This window comes from Equus asinus, chromosome 1 (assembly GCF_041296235.1).
Source record: "Equus asinus isolate D_3611 breed Donkey chromosome 1, EquAss-T2T_v2, whole genome shotgun sequence".
Lineage (NCBI taxonomy): Eukaryota > Metazoa > Chordata > Mammalia > Perissodactyla > Equidae > Equus > Equus asinus.
The window spans coordinates 161,440,483-161,462,593 of NC_091790.1; the positions used below are offsets into that span (position 1 = coordinate 161,440,483).

A 22,111-nucleotide genomic window follows, 5' to 3' on the forward strand; every position below is an offset into this window, starting at 1 on the left:
AAACACAGAGAGCAAGAGGCCTCTGAGGTCGTGCACTTTGGTCCTTAAGGAGGACCACACTTAAGGACAAACCTACTTAGAATTCACAAGCTGGGGGAGCCAAAGAGACCATTCAGTAACACAAATGTATGTAGTCAAGGGGAAAGAGAGTAGAAACAGAAAAAAGAATACTTGGGAAAAGAATAAGATATCAGAGAGGAGAAGAAGAAATTGATGGATAGCAGAGTTAAAGGCATTGGTCTCGGAAAAAGGGAAGCAAACCTGGCCACACACAGCTGGGAAGGGAAAATGGATGTAAAGATGGGCTCTCTGTACTAAAAAGAAAATAAGCTAAGTCAATCTCTTGTCTGGCAGACTCAACCTTCTGAGTAAGGCAGGCGATGCCATGGGTGGAATGTAAGTGTCTCGTTGGAGGCCAGGGGCAGTGCAGTGTGGGGAGGAAAAGATCAGTGTGGTTCAAGACAAGACTGTGAGGGGCATCCATGATGGACGGATGTACTGCGGCAGTGGTCCTGTTGAAGTTTGATATGCAGTGTTCTCATCAGCACACAGATGGAACACATGTCCTAGAACAACATTTGCCTCTTGAACTGTCATGAGGGCTTTTTAAAACAATTAAAGATTTTAGGGACCGGCCCTGTGGCCTAGTGGTTAAGTTTGTGCGCTCTGCTTCAGCGGCCCAGGGTTTTGCTGGTCCGGATCCTGGGTGTGGACCTAGTACCGCTCATCAAACCATGCTGAGGTGGCGTCCCACACAGCACAACCAGAAGGACCTACAACTAGAATATACAACTAAATACTTGGGGGTTTTGGGGAGAAGAAGAAGAGAGAGAGAGAAAAGAAGATTGGAAACATGTTAGCTCAGGTGTCAATCTCTAAAAAAAAAATTATTGAGGACGTATGATGTGCAAGGCAGAGTGCCAAGGTGGTCCACATGGGGTATAAGATGTGATCCAAGCTCTTGAGGACTCAGGGTCTAGAAGTGGAGGCATGGCAGAGATTGCTAGGGGCCTAACCAATATCCGTTTTCTCCTTTCTTACTTAGAGGACTGGATTTTATCCCAGGTGGAAATATGTTCTGATAAAAAGGATACATTTCCTAACTTCTCTTAAATGTAGAGTTGGTCAGTGAAATGTAAGTAGAAGTCATTGGGTGGGGTTTCCATAAATGTTTTCTAAAGAGATCTGATCAGGTGGGTGGGACACTCTTTTGTCATCCCCTTTCCTTCTTCTCAATTGAAATGAGGACACAATGGCTAGAACTTCAGCAGCCATCTTGGGCCATGAGGTGAATTTGAAAATGATTGAACTGAAAAAGATTCACATAATTCATCTCAGAAAAAGAGATGCCTAATCAATTTGAAAGACAATAATTATTAAAAGGGGTCAGAAGAAAAGAAAGACCTTTCATTTCTTTCACGCTGGGAGGTGAGGGAAGAATGAGGTTGGGATGAGCAAGGAGCTAAGGTATCCTGACCTCCAGCACTTTGGGCGCTGTATACTATCTCACTGAGGCTGCAATAAGAGGTTAGTGGTGAGGCACAATTTTGACCCCAAACTATCTGACTCCAAGCCTTCCTGATCCTAGACTGCACTGTCTATCCTATACTATTTCCCCTTCCATTGGAGGGATACCCGAAAAGGTGAGATTCCGCAATGCATGGCATCTGTAATGTTGGTATATGAATGAACATGTCATATGATTTCTCAGGATTGCAGTCCATGGGAACAGGGAAGGCTCTGGTGAGGAAGAGAACGGACACTCTGCCCTTGGTGAGCATAAAGGAGGCCACCTCGCTGAGTCCCGTGTCAGGGGGCGTCAGTCAGATCCGAAGGATGATTAAGCCACAGGGATCAGTCCCAAACGCCCTAGTCACACACAACACAGTATCCCGGAGTCCACTGAAAGAGAAAGCACGCATTGGATTTATGCATCCAAATTATGGAAGAAATTTCATGATCTCTGGGGTCTGTGCCTGAAAATCCCACTCCTTTGCTTGAGCTCCTGGCGAACAAAGCTCTGAGATGAGACGCTTCTTCTGAACGTTTGCTTCTTCCCCAGACATTCAGCCAGCTGCTGTTCTCCTTAGCTCTCCCATATTGCCAGAAGGGAGACGGGAGAATGCATCTCCTGTTGTAATTTCTAGTTCCAACAGGAATTTGTGCCCCTGGAAAGATTATGCGGTTTTCAAAAGCTGTCTGGACCAACCAGACACTGAGCAGGCGCGATGCTTTTCTGGATCAGGCAGCGGGTCACCTCGGAGCAAGGGTGGGGGGAGACCGCACCTATTCTGCTAGTGACCAAACAGAACCGCCTGTTTAAAAAAAATTTTTTTTAAGCCAAATTCTTCTAGTTCTGGTGCTTCCTTACTTTCTTACTCTTTGCTGAGACGGGGTGAGCGGTGATCAGACTCTCAGTGTGAGGGGCCTTAAAGAGGCCGGGCCATCCTGGACACAGTCCATGCGCGAGCACCGCGAGTCACTCCTGTGTCCTAGACAGACGGGGGACCTCCAGCTCTCTACCTTGGGCAAACTTCTTTCCACCCCTGGAGAGCACACTTCCCCGTGTTCCCCCGACTTCTTTGCCCGGCCCTCTGGGACTTGAATGAACAGGTGCTAACATACCGCCTAGAAGTTCATCACTGCCCGGCCCCGCGCCAGCGGCTACTCTGCCCCTTTGCCCTTCGGAGCGCCGCTGCGGCGCGCGCCCAAGGTCCCAGGGCTTTGCGCTGGGGGAGCTGAAGTACGCTGCCCCCGGGAGAACGGGGCGCAGGCCTCCGGGCCTCGGCTCAAGACGTCCCGCAGCGGTGGCAGGGGCGGGACAGGGGCAGCTCGGAGACAGACTTGGGCAAACTGGAGCTGCCGCCCCTCAGCATCCCCCTTGCGGCAGACAGGGCGGGTGAAGAAGGGGCCATCCCCTTCTCCTCCTCTCGGGGTCTGGCCTCCAAGAGGTCGCCTCCTCCTGGGTTCAGGTCAGGGTCTCCGGGGCCCAACCACTCCCTGGCGGGGGAGCCGGGCCAGGGCTCGCAGGGAGCGGCCCCCAGGCCCCAGGGCGCCCACTGCGGGCGGGACACGGGCAGTGCAGCCTGTGCCCCTGGGCCCCGGTGACCGCTGCCTGGGAGGGGAAGATGCCGCCACCTCCGCCCTGCGCCGACCGCGAGGCGCCGGCGGGCCTTCGCCGGCTCAGGAGGTGTCCGCGGGGCGCACGAGGGCGCAGCGGTGGCCCGGCAGCGGTGCGCGGACCCCCCGCCCAGGCGCACCCGCATGCGCTCCATCCCGCCGCCGCTGGACACCCTCTGCGGCCCCCACCAGCCTTCGCAGCTGTTCCCTTCCTCCTCTGGGAGGCAAACCTGCGCAAGAGGGCATCTGGAGGGGGGTCAGTGCCACCTTGGTTTTTATTCTAGAAGTGGCTCAGTTCTGCTTAAGAGGGTGAGCTCCCCAGGCGTATTCAAGGTTTTTGATGGCCTTTTGTCAGGAAACTTTTAATCACACAGAATTTAGCCTCTAATCGGCCAGACATTTAAACGGCACAGCGTAAAACCTTCCATTTTTAACATCCACTCTGGTGTTTGCTGGAAATTTGCCACCGAATTTCGGCTCAAGCTGAAGGTTACCAGGATTTATCATTGTTTCCCCAGGATGTTGAACCCTCCTGGGCTCCTCTTCTTTCATTTAAGATACTTAAAAAAAAAAAAATTCTTGTAAGCGCTTGGGCCATTTTGTTTAAGAAATTTGTTTTATCTCCCACGGTTTTGAAATCCAGAAATATTTCTGAAATGAGGAGGAGGGGGAATTGGAGACAGAAAGCAGCTGTGCACCAAGAAATAATAAGTATCATGCAAAAAAGATCACAGCTAATAGATGTCCTTTACAAGTGTAAATATCTATGTTTAATTGCTTTAAAAATGTGGGGTGGAAAAACACAATTATATATTGCGATAACAAACCTGTACAGGTAGTTTCTGAACAATGCAAAACAAGTGCTGAAAATTTTTTCTTTATGATTGAAATACTTGTTCCAAAATTACGACACCACCTACCCAAATATCATGTTGCCCCACCTGCAAATGCTTGAAGAGGAATAGTTACCGATTGAATGCCTTTAGATTCGGCCTTAATAAAAAGAAAATTGCATAGCTTTTATATTGTTGGACATCCGGAAATGCATCTTCCAATATCATTGTCAGCTTAGTGTTATTCTCGACATTTTAAATTGTCAATTTTTCAGAGATACATAATATATAATTCCTAATAAATATAAACACATCATTTTATTAATCTGATTTTAATAACATGCATTTTTATAATTACTGTACAACTGAAATAGACATAGAATTAGAATGTGTGCATGTCTTTATTCAACAGTATATTCTTAGACACCTTGTTCAAACAAATGAATTTAAAAGAAAATAAAACAAGAAAAAAAAATCCAGTAGAAACAGAATCACAGTGCTTTACAGACAAAAGGAAAGGAAAAGAAATTCTCATACAAAAAGAGATTTATTCTTACATAGAAAATTCTCACAATAGTTGAAACACTCTTCAGAAACTAGTAAACACCTTAGATAGAGTTGTGCCAATTACTCAGCCCACAAACATCTGCTTTGTCTTAATTAGACGGGGGAGGTGAATGACCACTGTTTATTTTCATTTTCCTCATTAATTATGAAAAACTGCATTTAATTCATCTTGCATGGTGAGAGATTGGCTGCGCAGATGTAAGTCGTAAGGGAAGTGGCTGTCGGTGGGCAACCTGAACATGGCACCCTGCCCAAGGGGACCCCTGGGTGGCACTGCACAGTAATGCATGCCGTAATTGTAATTTTTGCCATAGTCCAAGCTTTCTTCTTGCTTCAGGGAAAATATCCCATTATAGTTAATTGGGGGAGGACTTAAGGGACCTTCAAACTGAGGGCTGGCACACTCAGGGGAAGTGCTCTCATAGAAGGATTCGTATGCACTGCAATAATTGTAGGGTTTCATGGACTTGGAATTATCAAGAGTTCCATGCCCCGGGGGAGTGGCGAGCTCAGGGCTGTGGTAGGGCGGGTAGAAAGTAGAGTAGGGTGACCGTGTGTGGTGCGCAGCCTCCCCACCCTGACCCATCAGGAAGCTCCTGGCGTTGAGCTGCAAGCAGCCTGCCACCAAGTTTGTAGTTGGCTGGGAAAGACCTTTGCATAAGTTTTGGACAAACGTGAGCAGATCAGGTCTCTTGCCGATTCTCAGAATTTCAGAAAGTGCCCAGATGTAGTTTTTGGCCAGTCGTAAAGTTTCTATTTTGGACAGTTTTTGGGTTTTAGAATAACAGGGGACTACTTTTCTTAAATTGTCCAGTGCGTCGTTCAGGCCGTGCATCCTGTTCCTCTCGCGCGCGTTAGCTTCCTGTCTCCTGAACTTGACCCTCTCCAGTCGGAGCTTGGTCGTCTTTTTTTTTCTAAGACCCCTCCTTCTGGGCAACCCATTTTCATCTTCCTCTTCCCTGTCTTCTTCCTCTTCTTCTTTCTCGGTTTCTTCTCCAGGGGCCTTTTTGATGCTCTTTCCTCGAAGGACAATCTGTTTGGAAAAGCTTTCTGGTTTCTTAATTTGCTTCTGGTCCTCGCATTCTCTAGAAAACTTTCTGCACATCTGGGATTCTGGCATTACAACAGACTCATCAAACGGTAGTGTTAACATGGTTCTCTAATCTTAAATTACCTGAAAAAATGCCAGCACAACATTTAAAGTGTTTTCATTTTTAAAGTTTATACACTTAAAACATGTTTAATGACTTCATCATAACAATACAAAAACACATGAAAAAGACTGATTCCGGGGCTAATTTTTTTTACATGAAATATAATTTTTGAGTTTGTGCAGACGAGCAATTACAAAAAACATTGACACATGCAAATAGGATTAATTTATACAGGAAAATTATCAAAAGAAAATAAAACATGAAGCATTTATTGTAATACCACCACCACCTCCACTTCTCTTTGATTGTAAACTGATTTTTAATACACAAAAAGGACCGTGGAATTCAAACAAATGCAAAACATGATATAGCAATGCAGAATTTCATTAATTCCAATTCCCTTGAGTACAAAATGAGAAGAGACACCAGTTTTTAAAATAGAAAGTGCTACCTCTCCATTAGCTGATGAATTTAGGAGATTTTTTTTAGAAAAAAAATAAGCCTTAACTTTATTTGTTGTATTATATAACTGTGAATTTAGATAAGTGACTGTTGAAATATACAAATTTAAAGAAAAGATTAATCAGAGCCAATTTTAAAGCTGATTTCCATCTGATCAGTAAAGACATATGGAAAAGAGCACTATTTCCTCAGCCTGCACAAAAAGACAAAAACAAGGAAGATTAGGCTAATTTGGAATAAACTTCATAAATAAATTAAAAAATGAAAATCACTGGCATTTTTTTTTAATCAAAGAAAATGTTGAGACTGCTTTTACATTTAAAATTTTTCCGAATGTAATTGTCTGTTTACTGCTGTTCAAATCATCCTGGACAAAAACCAGCCTCGGAGTGTTTTTGTTCTGCGAGCCACAGAAGTCTCCCTCTAGCTAATATCTGACAGGAACGGTCCAAGGATTCTGACTGCAATTGTGCACGTGTGTTCAGAATCCCGAATGAAAGGGGAAAAGAATTTGTGTTTCAAATGCAGTTTTGGCTTTCGTTTGTTGAAGCAGCAAGTATTTTCATCTAAAGTCTTCAAACAAATAGGCATGTTAAAACAGAGACTTTTCAATTTAACAATCTCCAGCCCCCTCAACACACACACACACACACACACACACACACACACAAACTCTTAGTAATGTCCACATACTTGCAGTGTTACATAATAGCAGTGAAAGTATGTGATAATTACATCATAAGAATGAAATATGATAAGAAGTTATAGATGGCAAAGAGCATATAAATACTATAAGACAGTGACACTGTATCTTTAAATACTTGCATGCAAAGCCAGCATCAATTGAAGTATATCTTTATTTATATTACCTTAGGTTTTAATTTCATTCAATAATCAGTGTTCATTTTGGATCTTCCAAATCTTTTCAGGCTGAGTGTCGCATCGTCTCCTGGAGTCTCTAGATCTGTGTATATCTGCACTATCTCATTGATCTCTAAAAAGTGACATTGATGCCAACTGCCAGAGCTGGTACCCATGCCATCTGCTAGTGACGTCACAGGGCAGAGAGAACCATGTGATCCTCTCTCTTGGGACCTTCATTCTGCACTGATCATCTGGCATCCCTGTAAGTGGGTACCAGCATTCATGCATCAACACAGAAGGTTAGACTGATAGGAAAAAAATCTGCACCAGCATTTCACATACAGTAGGTGCGTTTCTCCTCGAGCTGCTTCGGCTTCAGTGGCAATCTGTAGCAATAGCTGTGCTAGTGTTCAGTTTCGCCCTGCCAACGGTGCAACTATTAGGTAGTCGTTAATATTCCTTTCATTTACAAGGTGGGCTTTTGTGTGAGTGAGAGCTTTCTGCTGTTGTTGTTGTTGATGTTCTGTAAAGATCACCATCCCGTTTGTGCACCTGGGTACCCAGGGAAAGAAAGCCGTGAACAGGAGCTGAAATCAGGAAAATGGTCTTGAGATGCTTAAGCAAACCAAGATTTGTGTAAGCGAACAGGGATCAACAGAGGTCTCCTTGTTTCCTTGTTTTGTTTCATGACATGTAACTTACGGGTGTGTGTCTGTGTGTTGTCTTATTAACGTATAAGACTTCTGTGTTTCTTAGGAATTTGGAATAAAGGAACAGTTTCTCCATCTGGGCTCTGTGAAAGACATCCTCAGATGCTCCCCTTTCTACACTTGCTGGTATCTTTCAACGACTTTTTGGAGAGATTCTTTATATCCTCTGTAGTAAAATACAGAGACAACTGCAAGTCCACTGTTAAAGATGTAAACTACGTTCTTGTGTCCTCTACCAAAAGTCACAACTTCACTCCGTTACTGTCCCTCTCTCTTCCCAGCCTTAGCTAGCTTATTCCTTCTCATTTCATTTCAGACACAATAAACATAAAAATTATCACTTAGGTTTTTGCCTTTCTCTCCCTGGTATTCTGCTGAGCATTTTAATCAAAGATCAGCTTTCCTATTTTTTGGAACTTTCAGATTTTTTTCTTTCTCCTAAAAATCTTCTCCTCACGTCTTTTTCCACTAGACCAATATCAATTTAATTATCTTCTTGTTCTTATATCAACGTCCACTTGATTTTCTCTGTCAGATTTATTTCATATTTATCTTTTCCCCCCGCTTCTCCTTTTTGGTTTCTTAACAAAAGTAAGATAGAAACAGTTCAGCAAAGCTGGCAGACCTTACAGATGAGACGAACCGTGAAGCCAGAGACACACTCCACCGTCCTCTTCTTTTTTTGACCCTCTCCCTGCAAAGGACATTTTATTTCAGGATTGCCTGTCAGTAAAGTAAAAAGTGCACTAAAAAAAATAACAGTTTAAAAATAGACAAGCACAACCTTTGTTGTTTGACAACTGAGTAATCTCTTTCTATAAAGTGAGACAGTATGCTTTTGGTATTAAAGTAATCCCTGGCAGAGATGTAACTGTTGAATCTGTGTTAGCATTCCCCTTATAAATCCCAGTTTTGAGAGGTTTGGAATTATGCTGCTTTAATGCACTTTGGTTCCAAATTGGCATTGGGAGCTTCAAACTAAATTCAATTTTTTTCTCCTGTCATATGCCATTCATTTCCGTCCCCCTCAGAAAGTTACTCAACTTTCCCTGGATAGTTCTAGAAAAGATGGGGGAGTTGGCAAAAAAGAGAATCATGCTAGGTAAAGGAAGATAATTCTTCTCTCTCAATGGCCTATTAAAGATGCAAATTTAAAGTAAGAATAAGGCTATAAATTCATATCTTAAAATAGGTAGGTTGGCCTACCTCATGTTTTTAAAAAAATCAGACATACCAAAGTCGTTTCAAAATTCATTGCTGGAGGGTATATTACTGATAATGGGTGCATTGACTATATTTCATATAGCTTTTCGTTCAAAAATTATGCACATTTTTTATATCAGCACGGAGAATTTCTGTAGGAAGACCAGATGCAGAATTTTGTTTGTTCTCATGTATGGTTTAATTTTTAAACGTAAAGGAACGTAAGTATCAGATTATGAGCCACAAAGCAGCCGGCCCTGTCATGAATTTTGCATATTGCACTATATTCTAAACTTGCGAAGTCTCCAGAAGCTGCATTGTATCACAGGCATCACAAACATGAAAATCAAAATCCAACGAAGAGACAACATGACATGTTAGTGGAAAATTATCAGCAATGTACTCATCGCAAGGATAGATTTTACATTTTATCTTTGCAATGTGCAGATTAATGAGAAACAGTTTTTTGATGAAAACATTTGAGACTCTTCTATTTCCGCCTTTGAACATAAAGTAGAAACCTTTGGTGGTGGTGGTGATGTGGTGGTGGGGGGGATAGAATCTGTCTTGAGGTTTTCTGAGTATTAATCTATTGTTTGAATGTCTTAGTTTTGTTTTTTTTCAAAAATGGGGGGAAAACAAGGAGTTGTTATGTCAAGATTTAGCAAGGATTCAGCGTGTTTGTACAATAATCTTTCAAAAGAAATTTTGTTATTCATTTTCTACTATAGTTCCAGATATGCAAATGGATGTGTTGTTAATATGCATTCATGACATACACCATAACGGCTGTTCCCCTCTCTGCTAAGGAAGCATGTTAACACCAATACTCCAAACAGAAATACGTTCTGAATTATAGACAAATACTCAGAGTATGGAGGGTGTATTATCACCATTTCTATGATATGTTTTCTCATTTTACAGCAATCATTGCACACCAAAGTTTACATCTATAACTCAATTTGATATTAATTTAATTGATGTAATCTTTTCTTCCCAGGCCATGACGTTTTATAGTAGATTTTTTTAAAATGCTCAATGTCTGTCTGCCTCTGTCTTGCCTTCACTGTGTAAATGTTCATATTTCACTTATAAAAATGATCCACAGAAAATTTAGATATAGTTTGACTCAGTTGCAAGGCAAGAGAAGCCAAAATTCCAAATTAGGGCTCATGTGTCATGATTTTCAGGTTATCCAGTGGGTACCTGTGTCTCAGCAGATGGAAATTCCATCGATTCCTTTTTCACAATCCCCTCATAATATAAGAGGTCAGTTTGGAACAGGAAAGGCACTTTTCTCAGCTCTCCAAGGGTACAAGGCAACAGAACCCAGACCTGGGCAAGATTGGGTAACAAAACTTCAGGACCAGAATTTCTTTCCCCAAAAGTAAGGTACACCCTGAAATAGATTTTGGGCCATTTTCTCTGTTGCCTTTTTTTTTTTTTTAAGCTCTTAGACAAATGCTTCAGGGCAGCCGGGAAGCCTGTGAGCCAGCCCAGTGTTAATCCCAAGAGTTTTAACTCTATGATCCCCGTTGGCTTGAAATAGTTACATGGCTGTGGCAGAGCATCCCACTTTGGAAAACAGCTCTTGGGATTTAAATAAGGGTATTTAAATTGTTAGGCAAAACACAAAGCAACCTTATTTCCCTTGAAGAGGGCTCAAATTATAAACATAGATACCTAAGTGTTTTGTTTATATATATATGCGAGGAAATAATTTGAGGGCAACATTTGGATCGCTTTTTAAGATTTACTTCAAGGTGAAGACTAGACTGAATTGTACTATCATTATGCAATAAATTATATTCTTGTTTATGTGGCTCACAAACCACTGCAACATCGAATCTTCTATTTTAGCTTTTGCACAAAACAGTACTGCAGCGCTTTCCAGAAACACTTTTTGTTATTTTTTCCTCCATGGAGCATACTTTTTATTCTAATCACCAAACTGCATTTATTAAATTCATTTTCTAATTTGTTATTAAATAAAGGCATCTAAATCAGCCAGTTAAAACTTCCACCAGTCTGAGAAAACCAGTATTATTGGTCTGAGTTGTTATCATTCCAGCCATTATAAAGAAACAATGCTTTATTAATTTTGTGATCTTACTGTAATAAAATGTATAGTCTCCTTTAGGCTTTTACAAATATTGAGGCTGATTTATTGTCCCTGATTACTACTTTTTATGATACTGAATTAGAAATTATTATTATATCCCAATAATATGTAATGTAATGGTTACTTTTAAACATAGGAAACAGAAGTACAATTTGTCTTTCTCCTGTTACATTAATCCTTTTTGTAAGATTGGAGGGGGCAATTTATGCAAGAGATGTTTTTGCAAAAGTTTTATGCAAACTGCGTTTTTGAAAGCCGAGTTTCATGTTAGATGCTCGTGTGATGACACGTAGCCTCTCTGAACAGAGGGGCCTCCTGGCTGGATTTCAAGAGGTTCTGGAGCTTCCTAGGATTATGTGCAAATTTGGCATGTGTGTGCATATGCGCCTTTTTCTAAAGAGAGGCTCTCTCTGTCAGATTCTAAAAGGTTAGGAATCACAATAAGTATTTTGATGTCGTACTAATCTTGCTCTAAATCCTGATTCTGCTCTTTCACAGCTATGCGCCATTCATTCATTTAGCCATTCAACAACGGTTGATTGAATATCTGTTTTGGAATAATTCTTCCCTCCTCTTTTTCTCTCCCACCCTAGAACCAATATGTCGGCAAATCCTCTCTGTTCTATCTTAAAATTATATTCAGAATCTGACCACTTTTTGGCAGTTCCACTACTCCCACCGTGATCCAGACCCCCGTCATCTCTCACCTGGCCTAAATGACACCTACGCTTCACTCTCCGTCTCTTACATTCTGTACAGTGTTCTCAACTCAGCAGCCGGAGGCATCTGTTTAAAACATAAGTCAGATTGTGTTCTGTGTGCTTAAAACGTTTCCGTGGCTTCCCGTCTCCTTCATAGTCGAAGCCAAGTCCTTACAGAGGCCCAGAGGCTTCTCCTGGCCTTTCTGATCTCATCTTCTACGACTCTCCCCTCCACCCACTCAGCTCCAGCCACAGGGGCCCTCGGCTGTTCCCAGCACACTTGAGCGTCTTCTACCTCAGGATCACTGCGCTTACTTCTATCTGGAATCTTCTTCTTTGGTATCTCCATGGCTCGTTCTCACAGCAAGACTCTGCTCAAATGTTCCCTGTCAGGAAGGTCCCCTTTGACCACTCTAATTTATGTTGTACTCTGCACCCATCTGTCCCTCCCTATCTACCGTCCAGTTTTGCTTTTTTCCATAGCACTTATCACTTGCTAACCCAACGCTTTGCTTGCTCATTGGGTATGTTAATCTACAGTTCTAGTGCCTGCATGTGAAAGGCAGTAAGTACCTACCTGTTGAAAGGAGAAGTTTGTTCCAGGCATGGGGCTGGTGATGGTCATTTGATAGTGTGTAGCACAACCGTGATAAGGCTGTCGGAGAGTTTACAGTCTAGACGGGGAGACAGATAAGAAACAGGTAAACACAGAAATATGAAATTTACATATTGGTGGCTACAGAGAATCATGGAAGATCCACTTGATGAAAGTGTCTGGGAAGACTTTTCTAAGCCGTCCTTTAATCCGAGACAGGTAGGATGAGCAGCAGAGGCAAGGGCATGTGTGAAATGGCCTAAGGTTCTGGGAAAACCAGAACTGGAGCACAGTGAGAGTAAGGATGCAATCATGTGAGATTGTGTAGGCCGTGGTAAAACCTATGGAATTTATTTCAAAGGAAGCCGTTGGAGAGCGTAAGGCAAGTTAAAATTTGGAAAGATCACTCTGGCTGCTATGAAGTGAAGATCTAGAGAGAGGAAAAGAAGAAGCAGGGAGAGAATTTACAAGAGTGGACAGAGCAAGAGGTGGCTGACTGTGGCCTGGATTAGAGTGGGAGTGACAAAAGTGGAGGGAGGAGGCCTGGGGATGTATTTTGGAGATAGAATCAACATGACTTACTGATGGGTGCGTGTGGTTTGGATGTGGGAAGGTTACTTCATCTCTGGTCATGATGTTGAGGAACAGTACTCTCACCTATGCCATCTGCCGAGCACCAGGCTAAGTGCTTCACATGCTTTGTCTCATGGCAGCCTCACAGTAAGGTAGATTGACTATCTCCATTGTAGAAGTTACGAAACTCTGGCTCAGAGAAGTTGACTAAGGTGCCGTGACTGCTCGCTCTTTAAGTGGGAGAATCAGGATTTGGAGCCATGTCTGTCTGAACCCAAAAGTGCCATGTCTGCACCTGGTATCCGAACTGGCAAACCCCAGGCCAAGGAGAAGTGGAATGTGCATACTTAACCGCTGTGCCACTGGGCCGGCCCCAAAATCCTAGTTTCTTAACAACTCCCCTTTACTACCTTAAGAATTAAATGATCAAATGCCCACAAACTGCCTAGAATTGTTTCTGGTACAAAATAAATCCTGAATAAACAATGAATTTTAGATGAAGTAGAAAAACTTAACCATGAATCCATTCACGAAATGAAGAATTATCCTATTAAAGTATCTGATGACTTAAGCTTTTTTCCTCTGCATTTGCCTTTTGGAGCAATGAATACAGGTAGGTCAATGTGTGATGTAATTATATAACAATGATCAGAATTATACGATAGTGAGCTTCTATTTGCCTAGAAAGAATTGAGGATTGAGTTGTTTATTTATTCCTCATTCTTTTTCATTCATTCAACAAAACACTTAGCTTTTTGTGTTACCGCTCTAGACATTATGAGGGGAAGTAAAGGTAAATAACAGAGAACCCCACTTCTCAAGGAAGTTAGAGTTGAATTGGCTCATAAAATACGTCCCCAATAGTCTAAACAAAAACTGTGAGCTCAATGTGATAGAGAGGTTGTTGGTAGGGCAGGAAGAAAACATTTGAGTAGAGCTTACAATATGTGGAGGATTTTGTTTGTTACTTTTATTTGAAGTATAAGAGAGACTGAAAAGTACATGTGACAGTAAGTGCACGGCTCAACTAATTTTGACAATCTGAACAATCTGTACAATAAGATCTCCATCAAGAAACAGAACATTATCAGAAACCTCCTTTCTGCCCCTTTCAGGTACCAACCACCTCTTCCCAAGAGAAACCACTATTCTGACTTCCAACAGCACTGATTGTTTTGTCCATTTTGTGCATTCTTTAAATGGAATCATTCAGTATATGCTTTTTTGAGTCTGACTTCTTTATCTCAACATTTTATTTCTGCAATATATCCACGTTGTTGCATGTAATTGTAGATTGTTCACTCTCGTTGCTGTGTAGTACACAATTGTGTGACTGTACTGTAATTTGCTTTTCCATTCTATTGTTGCTAGGTGTTTGGATAGTTTCCAGTTTTTGGTTATTATAAGTAGCGCTATTCTGGTACATATCACTTAGTGAATATATATGTTAGGTGTATTCAATTCCTAGGTATAAATCCAATGGAAATGGATACATGATTCTGCATGTACGATTTTTAAAAGAAATTTAGAATAGGACATTTAGAAAGAGTTAATCTTTACTAATTACCTACCTGACAACCACACACTTTCTAAAATCATTACACAAGATTAATAGCATTATCCCAAGGCTATGGACTCATGGAGTCTAATCGAGGAGGGTATCGATTACCAATCTGCAAATATTTATTGAATGACTCCTATGCAACAAACCACTGTGATGCTGGAGAAAGAGAGTGGAAGGCACAATTCTTCCCTTCAAGAATCTGGTGTCCTGTTGAGGAAATAAAACTAACAAACTTAGTGTTGAGATGCATAGGGCAGACTATGGTGTAGAATATGAAACAAATGAATATTTGCTTTGTTTATCTAACATCCTTTAGGAAGACAGTGGAGATTCAAGATTATTCAGTAGTTTTACCAAGAACATATTTCAGAATACTTGTACGTAAAAGTACTTTAATTGCATTTTAATTTTTAAAACATCATGGCTAAATTATTGAGACTAATATTTGGTCAATGTTAATATTGACTAATATTTCTGAATACTTTCTTTGTGCCAACTTTTCTGCATATGTTAGATAATTCTTACAACAGCTGTATCAGGATTATATACATAAGCAGACTGGTATAGTGGCTGAAGCATGTTGTCTGGAGCCAGACCCTCTGGTTTTGCCACTTTCTAGCTGGTTGACTCTGAGCAAAGTCCTATGCTCAGTTTTTCCATCTGTCAAGTGCAGATAATTATATTCTTACCTCATAGGCTCTTGGATGTAAAAGGCCAGAACAGTACCTGGCACATAGTAAGCATTAAATTATTGTTTACTGGATTATTTTAAAGTAAAAGTAGGAGTGGGAGAGAACTGAGTATCAGGCATTTATGTGAAACAATTTCTCAGTTCTTTGTGAAAGAAAGACTCATGCCTATGGCAATGTCCTCTGGTCATCCAAGCATTCAGAGTGTAAATGGAGAGCACATATTATGATGTCAATGAAACCAATTATTCTGAAAATATTATAGACTTCTGCTCACAATTTCAGCACCTCGGGCCAGGAACTATGGCAACATCTTAAGGACAAATAACTTCTGAGCAAAGTTTGAACCAGGCTACAGATCTTTTAGCGGCTTGAATTTCTTTGCTATGTACACTGTTTCTTTCCTACAGAGACGCTGAAGGCTTTGCTCTTTATTTCTACCTACTTTTGAATCTCTTAGTGGCTTTCAGGGAAGAAAAGCTCTGCACACCCAGAAGATAAACAGACAAGAAGCATGTTTAGTACTAATGTTTACATGCTTACAGACATAATCTGCAATGGAAACTAAAACATTAGGTTGAAAGGCTAACCTTGCTAATGCCACAGATTCAAATGCACACAGTCTTGATCCAGTCACCCCCAGGGAAAGCAAGCACTTGTCCTGGGATCTGCCATATGCAGGTAAATCTTATCAGCCCTAGAGCACATTTAAAAAAAAAATCGTGGTTCATACCTATAGCAATAAAATAAGCAGCTAACTAATCCTACACAAAATGAAAAAGACCAAATCATTATTTTTCTTTTTGTGTTTTAGACTTCTGGTTGGTTTGCTGTGTTTGGCTGGCAAATCTCATCTAATTACAATATATTTTTCATTTGTGTTTTAAAATAGCAATCCTGGCCCACTGTTATTGTAACATATGTGATAAGTTGTTGTTCCTGGGGTGGTGATAAATTCGTGGCGATCCATTCACATCCTCATGGGTTCGAATTAATCTTTCTCCTCTGATTTCCCACTACACATTGTGCTTCTATTATTGTGCTTAGCATAATTTGCTTTGTAGTATAGCTATTTGTGAATGCATCTGTCTCCTCGAGTAGATTGTGAGGACAAAAACCAACTCGGATTTCTGTTTATTTCATTTCATTTTGCAGTCCCTGCATCACACAACATGCTGATTTGTACATAGTAGGGACAATAAATATTGATAGTAGAATTGAATTGATCAATTGCAGTTACATTTGGCTGCAGAACACCTTAGAGCAATGAGGCCCATCTGTCAATCAAAGCTGTGATCTTTGCTTTATTAACACCATGGCTAAGCAATGAGGTAATAAGTCAGCGACAAAGAGCTTCATGCCCCACATACCATAAGGTAGAGGGTAGATTATGTAATTCCTTAAGCAGCAAAACTCCTTTGGAAAGCAAGAGGCTATGTGGTGGCAATAATGATCTCTAATTTTTTATGGTCTGCTTGTGAAGATTGGACCCAGCTCTCTCCTTCCTGGCTTTTTATTCAACAAGGCTGTTCCAGTGCTAATTATTTCTTTCAAAAGCTGGAGTAACTTTTTCTCTAAGCAGTTTGCAGATCGTTCTGGCCACCATTACTGGTACAAGATCCAGTCTAAGATTGTGGCACATGGCTTTGGATTCTCTCATTGGCCAGCGTCATTTTCTGGAGGAAATATGTCATCATCCTTTTGATTCAAAGATTAAGCATTCCCCAGGCTGGGTTTTCTACCGATCACAGCATGCATGTTTGGCTTGTTAGTGGTGATGATATCTTGCAGTACACTAGTTCTACTTTTTCCGCTGCTACTTTTTTTGGAGATGGTTGACATAAAAAAGAATAGAAGGAATCGTCCTCTGTCATGCTCCATCTGGCCCTGCTGGTTACTTGGCTGCTGAGGCAGCACATACGTTTGGTGGACTGATAAGGAATGGGAAATCCATGATATTAATAACGATTCTCTGTTATCCAAAGCAAAAATCCTTCCAGATTGGCATCTCTCTTACAACCTGAAGGGGTTGAGAGAGAATTAGCGGAGAAAATAAAATAGAAATAAGTGAATATGTTATGCTTTTGGAATTAAAGACCAGACATCTAAAGAGGACATATACTTAAGAGCTGCAATTATTTTGTTTTATTTTATTTTAAAGATTGACACCTGAGCTAACAACTGTTGCCAATCTTCTTTCTTTTTTTTTTCCTGCTTTTTCTCCCCAAATCCCCCCAGTACATAGTCGTATATTTTAGTTGTGGGTCCTTCTAGTTGTGGTATGTGGGATGCCACCTCAGCATGGCTCGATGAGTGGTGCCATGTCCATGCGCAGGATTCGAACTGGCGAAACCCTGGGCTGCGGAAGCAGAGCGCGTGAACTTAACCACTCGGCCACATGGCCAGCCCCCAAGAGCTGCAATTATCGAATGTCTAGCATGGTGAATGAATAGAGCAAGGGGCCTACCCTGGAGGGGCTCCTGGTCTTTCGGGGTATTTGGAGCCGTGTAGACATAACCCTGAAGTAGTGGGATAAGGGTCATTTCATACAGCTCCGTAGAAGAAGTCTGTCTCTCTTAGGTCTGAAATGACCCTAGACATTTTCAGTGGTGATGGCAATAAAAACGTAACACCCTATAGGAAATTTGGATGAAATTAACATTCTTCCCTGGGAGAATTAGAATTTCTTTACAATAAGAAAGGACAAATTGAAAAGGAAATTCTAAAATATAACTCTTAAAGCCTTTGAGTACTTGATTTTTGACTATTCCTCAGGAGACTGGAAAACTTTTTCATTTTTATTTTCTGTGGGAATTCTACTCATAATTAAATGAAAAGTAAAAATTGCGTAGATGAAGTGGTGTGGCTTTTAATTCAGAATCTCTGGCCAGCGTGGTATTGTGATTTTCCTGAGCTCTAGATACTTTGCTTTCATGGGCCTTGTCCTCCATAAAAAAATAATAAAAATTATATTTGATGATTTTGTTGGTATAAAGAAAATATAAGCTAAGGTGGATTATATTCATTTTTAAATTCTTACGTACTGTGCCTAACGGGTACGTCCACCTGTCGTTGGAGATACCTCCTGGCCAGCCGCATTTTTAAACCTCCACATGGTTGAGAATCGCTATGCTTTGGGAGTTACCCACTGACCTACAAGGACCTTAGAAATAATTTTTGGAAGTGTCTGCCTCTTCTACTTTCTCCAACTTCCAGTTTTCCTGAGCCATTCACTCTTCATATGAAATACACCTGGTTTGGGGACATAGCAGAATGGGTGTACTACTAAGACTGCCAGATTTAGCAAATAAAAATGCAGGATGCCTAGTTGAATTTGAATTTCAGACATACTTCCATGTGGGACAATCTTTTACTAAAAAGTATTCGTTGTCTATCTGAAATTCAAATTGAACTGGGTGTCCTGTATTTCACCCAGCAACTCTGCATGTTTCTTTCCTTTATTCTTGGAACCCAAGCTGCTTTTGCCTGATAAAATATGCTTTCTGACTAATATGCATGCTCTAATAAAGTATATCCCAAAGAATGCTCTGTAGACTATTAATAGGAATCACTTAAAAAAAAAAAAGTTGTGTGGTCAAAGATGCTTGTTTTCTTTAAGGCATGTTCTCTTGGATTCTTCCATATGCCAATGCATATTATTACTTTCCAAGAACTGGATATGGTAGGAGCGTGTCTCCAACTTATTAGATCCCACTGAGTGATTTCCTTTCTTTCTGGAGTTTCTTGCAGGACTGACATTTCTGATGGAACACGCTTAGTGCCCCGCCAAGGGCCAATATGTCTTTATCGATGATGAGTGTGGTGGTTATTCGGACCCTGCCTCACTGATTTACTTCACTTTCCTCTTCTTTTTTGCTCTTCATGCTTCTGTGGTGGGGAATACTCAGCAGGGTAAAATCCACCTTTCTCTTTTATCTCAGAGTGTGTTACAGCCTCCCTTTGTGACTAGGGTGGCTGTAGAGATGGAGTTTACACTGTGGGGTCTGTGAATCGTGGATCTTACCTTATTGTTGAGTGAAGGGCATCTTATGCAGGTGTACAGGGCAAGCTACATAATTTGTGGGGCCTAGAACAAGATGAAGATGTGGGACCCTTGTTCAGAAACTATTAAGAATTTCAAGATGGCGACAGTAGATCATTAAACCAAGCACAGGGCGCATCTGAGCACAGGGCCCTGTTCAAATGCACAGCTCGCACATCCATGAAGTCGGCCCTGCTGCAGCTCCATCCTTAGTGTCTAGACACTGAGAGTCCTCACCCAGAAGACCCCAGAAGGAGTTTTCAAAGGTTCATCATCAGGACTACCTTCAGATACCAAGAGGTCATCAGCGGAAGCAAGGTCACTAGATTGGGCCCCAGAGGACATAAAACTTTGATAATTTCTTCAGTGTGGATTTTTCCTTAATTACTTTTGTGTGTGCGTGTGTGAGGAAGGTTGGCCCTGAGCTAACATCTGTTGCCAATCTTCCTCTTTTTGCTTGAGGAAGATTGTTGCTGAGCTAGTATCTGTGCCAATCTTCTTCTATTTTATGTGGGATGTTGCCACAGCTTTGCTTGATGAGCGGTGCTGGGTCCACGCCTGGGATCAGAACCTGCGAACCCCAGGCTGCCAAAGCAGAGTGCATGAACTTAACCACTATGCCACTGGGCCAGCCCCATTTTTGCATTAATTTGGATTTTAAAAACATTGTATTAAAATATAATTTATCTTGATTTTGGCATGTCTTAGTCTTCCCAGACTGCTGTAATAAAATATCCTAGACTGGGTGGCTTAAACCACAGTGTGGAGGCTGGAAGTCCAAGATCAACGTGTCACCAGACTCTGTGGTGGGGGAGGTTCTTTTCCCGGCCTGCATACAGCTGCCTTCTCACTGAGTCCTCATGAGACCCTACCTGTGAGCACATGCGAGAGGTGGGGAGTAGGGAGGAGAGAAAGAGAGAGAAATAGAGGGGGAGATCTCTTCCTCTTCTTATAAGGCCACTAATCCCATCATGAGGGCTGCACCCTCATGACCTAGTCTAACCCTAGTCACCTCCCAAAGGTCCCATCTCCAAGTACCATCACACTGGGGGACACAAACATTCCATCCATGACAGTCCCCCCATGACGTATTGTGCTGGGTGAGTCCTTCACTCACAACATGCTAATTCTGGCCTAGCAAAAGATGATGAAAAAATTTACTCTTTGTTTACTTTAAAAAATGATTAAAAGGGGAAACATTTTCTTCATTCATTTATGTTTTACAACTCACACACAGACATACACAACTATATAGATAGATACAAACACTCCCCAATGAATAAATATGATTTCTTGGAAGTGGCTGGCACATAATCTAGAATCATTCTTTAAGAAGACTTCCAATGGAAATGAAAAATACAAGAGGAATTCCTTGTTCTGTCAGTAGAATTACGCTTATTTCATATGGATGTTTGCTTCAAAGAAGGTAAATTCCTACAAAAAAGTAGTTGTAGCTAAACATATTTCATCTGCTGATTTATCTGGTTTATGTTTTTTCCTTTCTCTATATTAGAACAGTTATCTGGTTAATCTTAACTTCTGAGTGATGTAAAAAGAGGCTGTTTTATTTAACAAATCACAGATTTTGTTATTTTCTTAAGTTTCTAGACTACTGTTGGTTTCTTGTTTTGATTTTTTGCTTACTTATGTGGCCATCTGTTTCTGAGTGCCAAGAGTCATTTCTTCATATTCTTCTGGCAAAAATGCCTTTCTTTTCTTTGGCCCATGAGCCCTCTTCCACTTTCAGTCCACATGACTCCTCTGGGGCTGACCACCCTAGGAGATAGGCTTCACCCAGAGCCCAGCCCTGGCCAGGCAGCAAAACTGGGGATCAGCGTGTGGCCCATGTGAGCTCCATGAGAGTCAGCCCCAGGCTTTTAATGGAATTATAGGAACAAAGCACTTCGTTCCCACGGAGGCTGCTGAGCTGGAAGAATGTCAGCCTGGAGCTTCTGGTGCTATCTTGGCCAATCCTGAGGAGAAGCTAATTGACAAGGATGCACACACAGAGGAAGAGCAGCCAAGACATGGTGTGGAGCAGATTCCTGATGGCACTTTTGAGCACCTGGATCAAACCATGTCTGAAGCAAGTTCTACCCCAGATTTTAGTTATGAGAACAATAAATTCACTTTTTAAAAAATCTGATTTGAGTTTCTGTCATTTACCACCAAGAATACTGAAAAACACTATGCATGGAAATTTCAGAACTGGAAATGAGTGATGATTGCATTGCAAAAGTGGCCTCTCAGTAATATCAGAGTTAGTCTGAAGGTGCCTTAATTGATACCATTGCTCAGATTGTGTTAGATGCCTCCTGTAAGTACCTGGACTGCTACACCTGCCGGGAAGAATTGTAACTGCCTGCTTACCTGTCTGTCTCCTCTCAGACTGTGGTAAGCCCCTTGGGAGGCTGTCTGTGGGTGAAAGGGCGTTTCTTTGGTGCTTACTAAGTGTTAGGCTCTATTGGGTGCTTTATTCTATTATATAATTGTTACAATAATTCTATAAAGTATCTGTGCCTTCTTTTCTTTGTATCAGTGTGCCTGTCTTGTAGCTGCATCTGTGTGCACCAGGGGCCAACTACATAACGAAGAATTCTCTGAATTTACTTTCCTTTAGAACATATATTGAAATTCAGTAGCAACTGAATCAATTCGTTAGAAATAGGATGGGTAAACTTTTTCTCAGAAAAGCCAGATAGCAATATTTAAAGGCTTTGCAGGCTGTTGCTGTGTGAAAGCAACCGTAGACAATATATAAACAGATGAGTGTGGTTGTGTTCTAAGAAAACTTTATTCATGGACATTGAAATCCGAATTTCATACAATTTTCACATGTCATAAAATATTGGCTCTTCTTTTGATTTTTTCCAACTATTTAAAAAGGTAAAACCACTCTTAGCTTTTGGCCT

General features: G+C 41.3%; 1 protein-coding gene across 2 annotated transcripts; it reads right to left on the reverse strand.

Annotated features, from left to right (window-relative positions):
- Positions 1-3,865: 3,865 nt before the first annotated feature.
- NEUROD6 (neuronal differentiation 6) lies at positions 3,866-7,260 on the reverse strand. Of its 2 annotated transcripts, none has more exons than XM_014841076.3 (2): positions 7,006-7,260; positions 3,866-5,694 (listed from the first exon to the last, which is right to left on the reverse strand). In XM_014841076.3, exon 2 carries the CDS (start codon positions 5,671-5,673, stop codon positions 4,660-4,662), a length of 1,014 nt encoding a protein of 337 aa, XP_014696562.1. In that variant the 5' UTR covers positions 5,674-5,694; positions 7,006-7,260; the 3' UTR covers positions 3,866-4,659. The 2 variants fall into 2 exon arrangements, with proteins under 2 accessions (XP_014696562.1, XP_070361128.1); XM_070505027.1 differs by having other exon boundaries at positions 3,871-5,553; positions 7,006-7,151.
- Between the last annotated feature and the right edge of the window lie 14,851 nt (positions 7,261-22,111).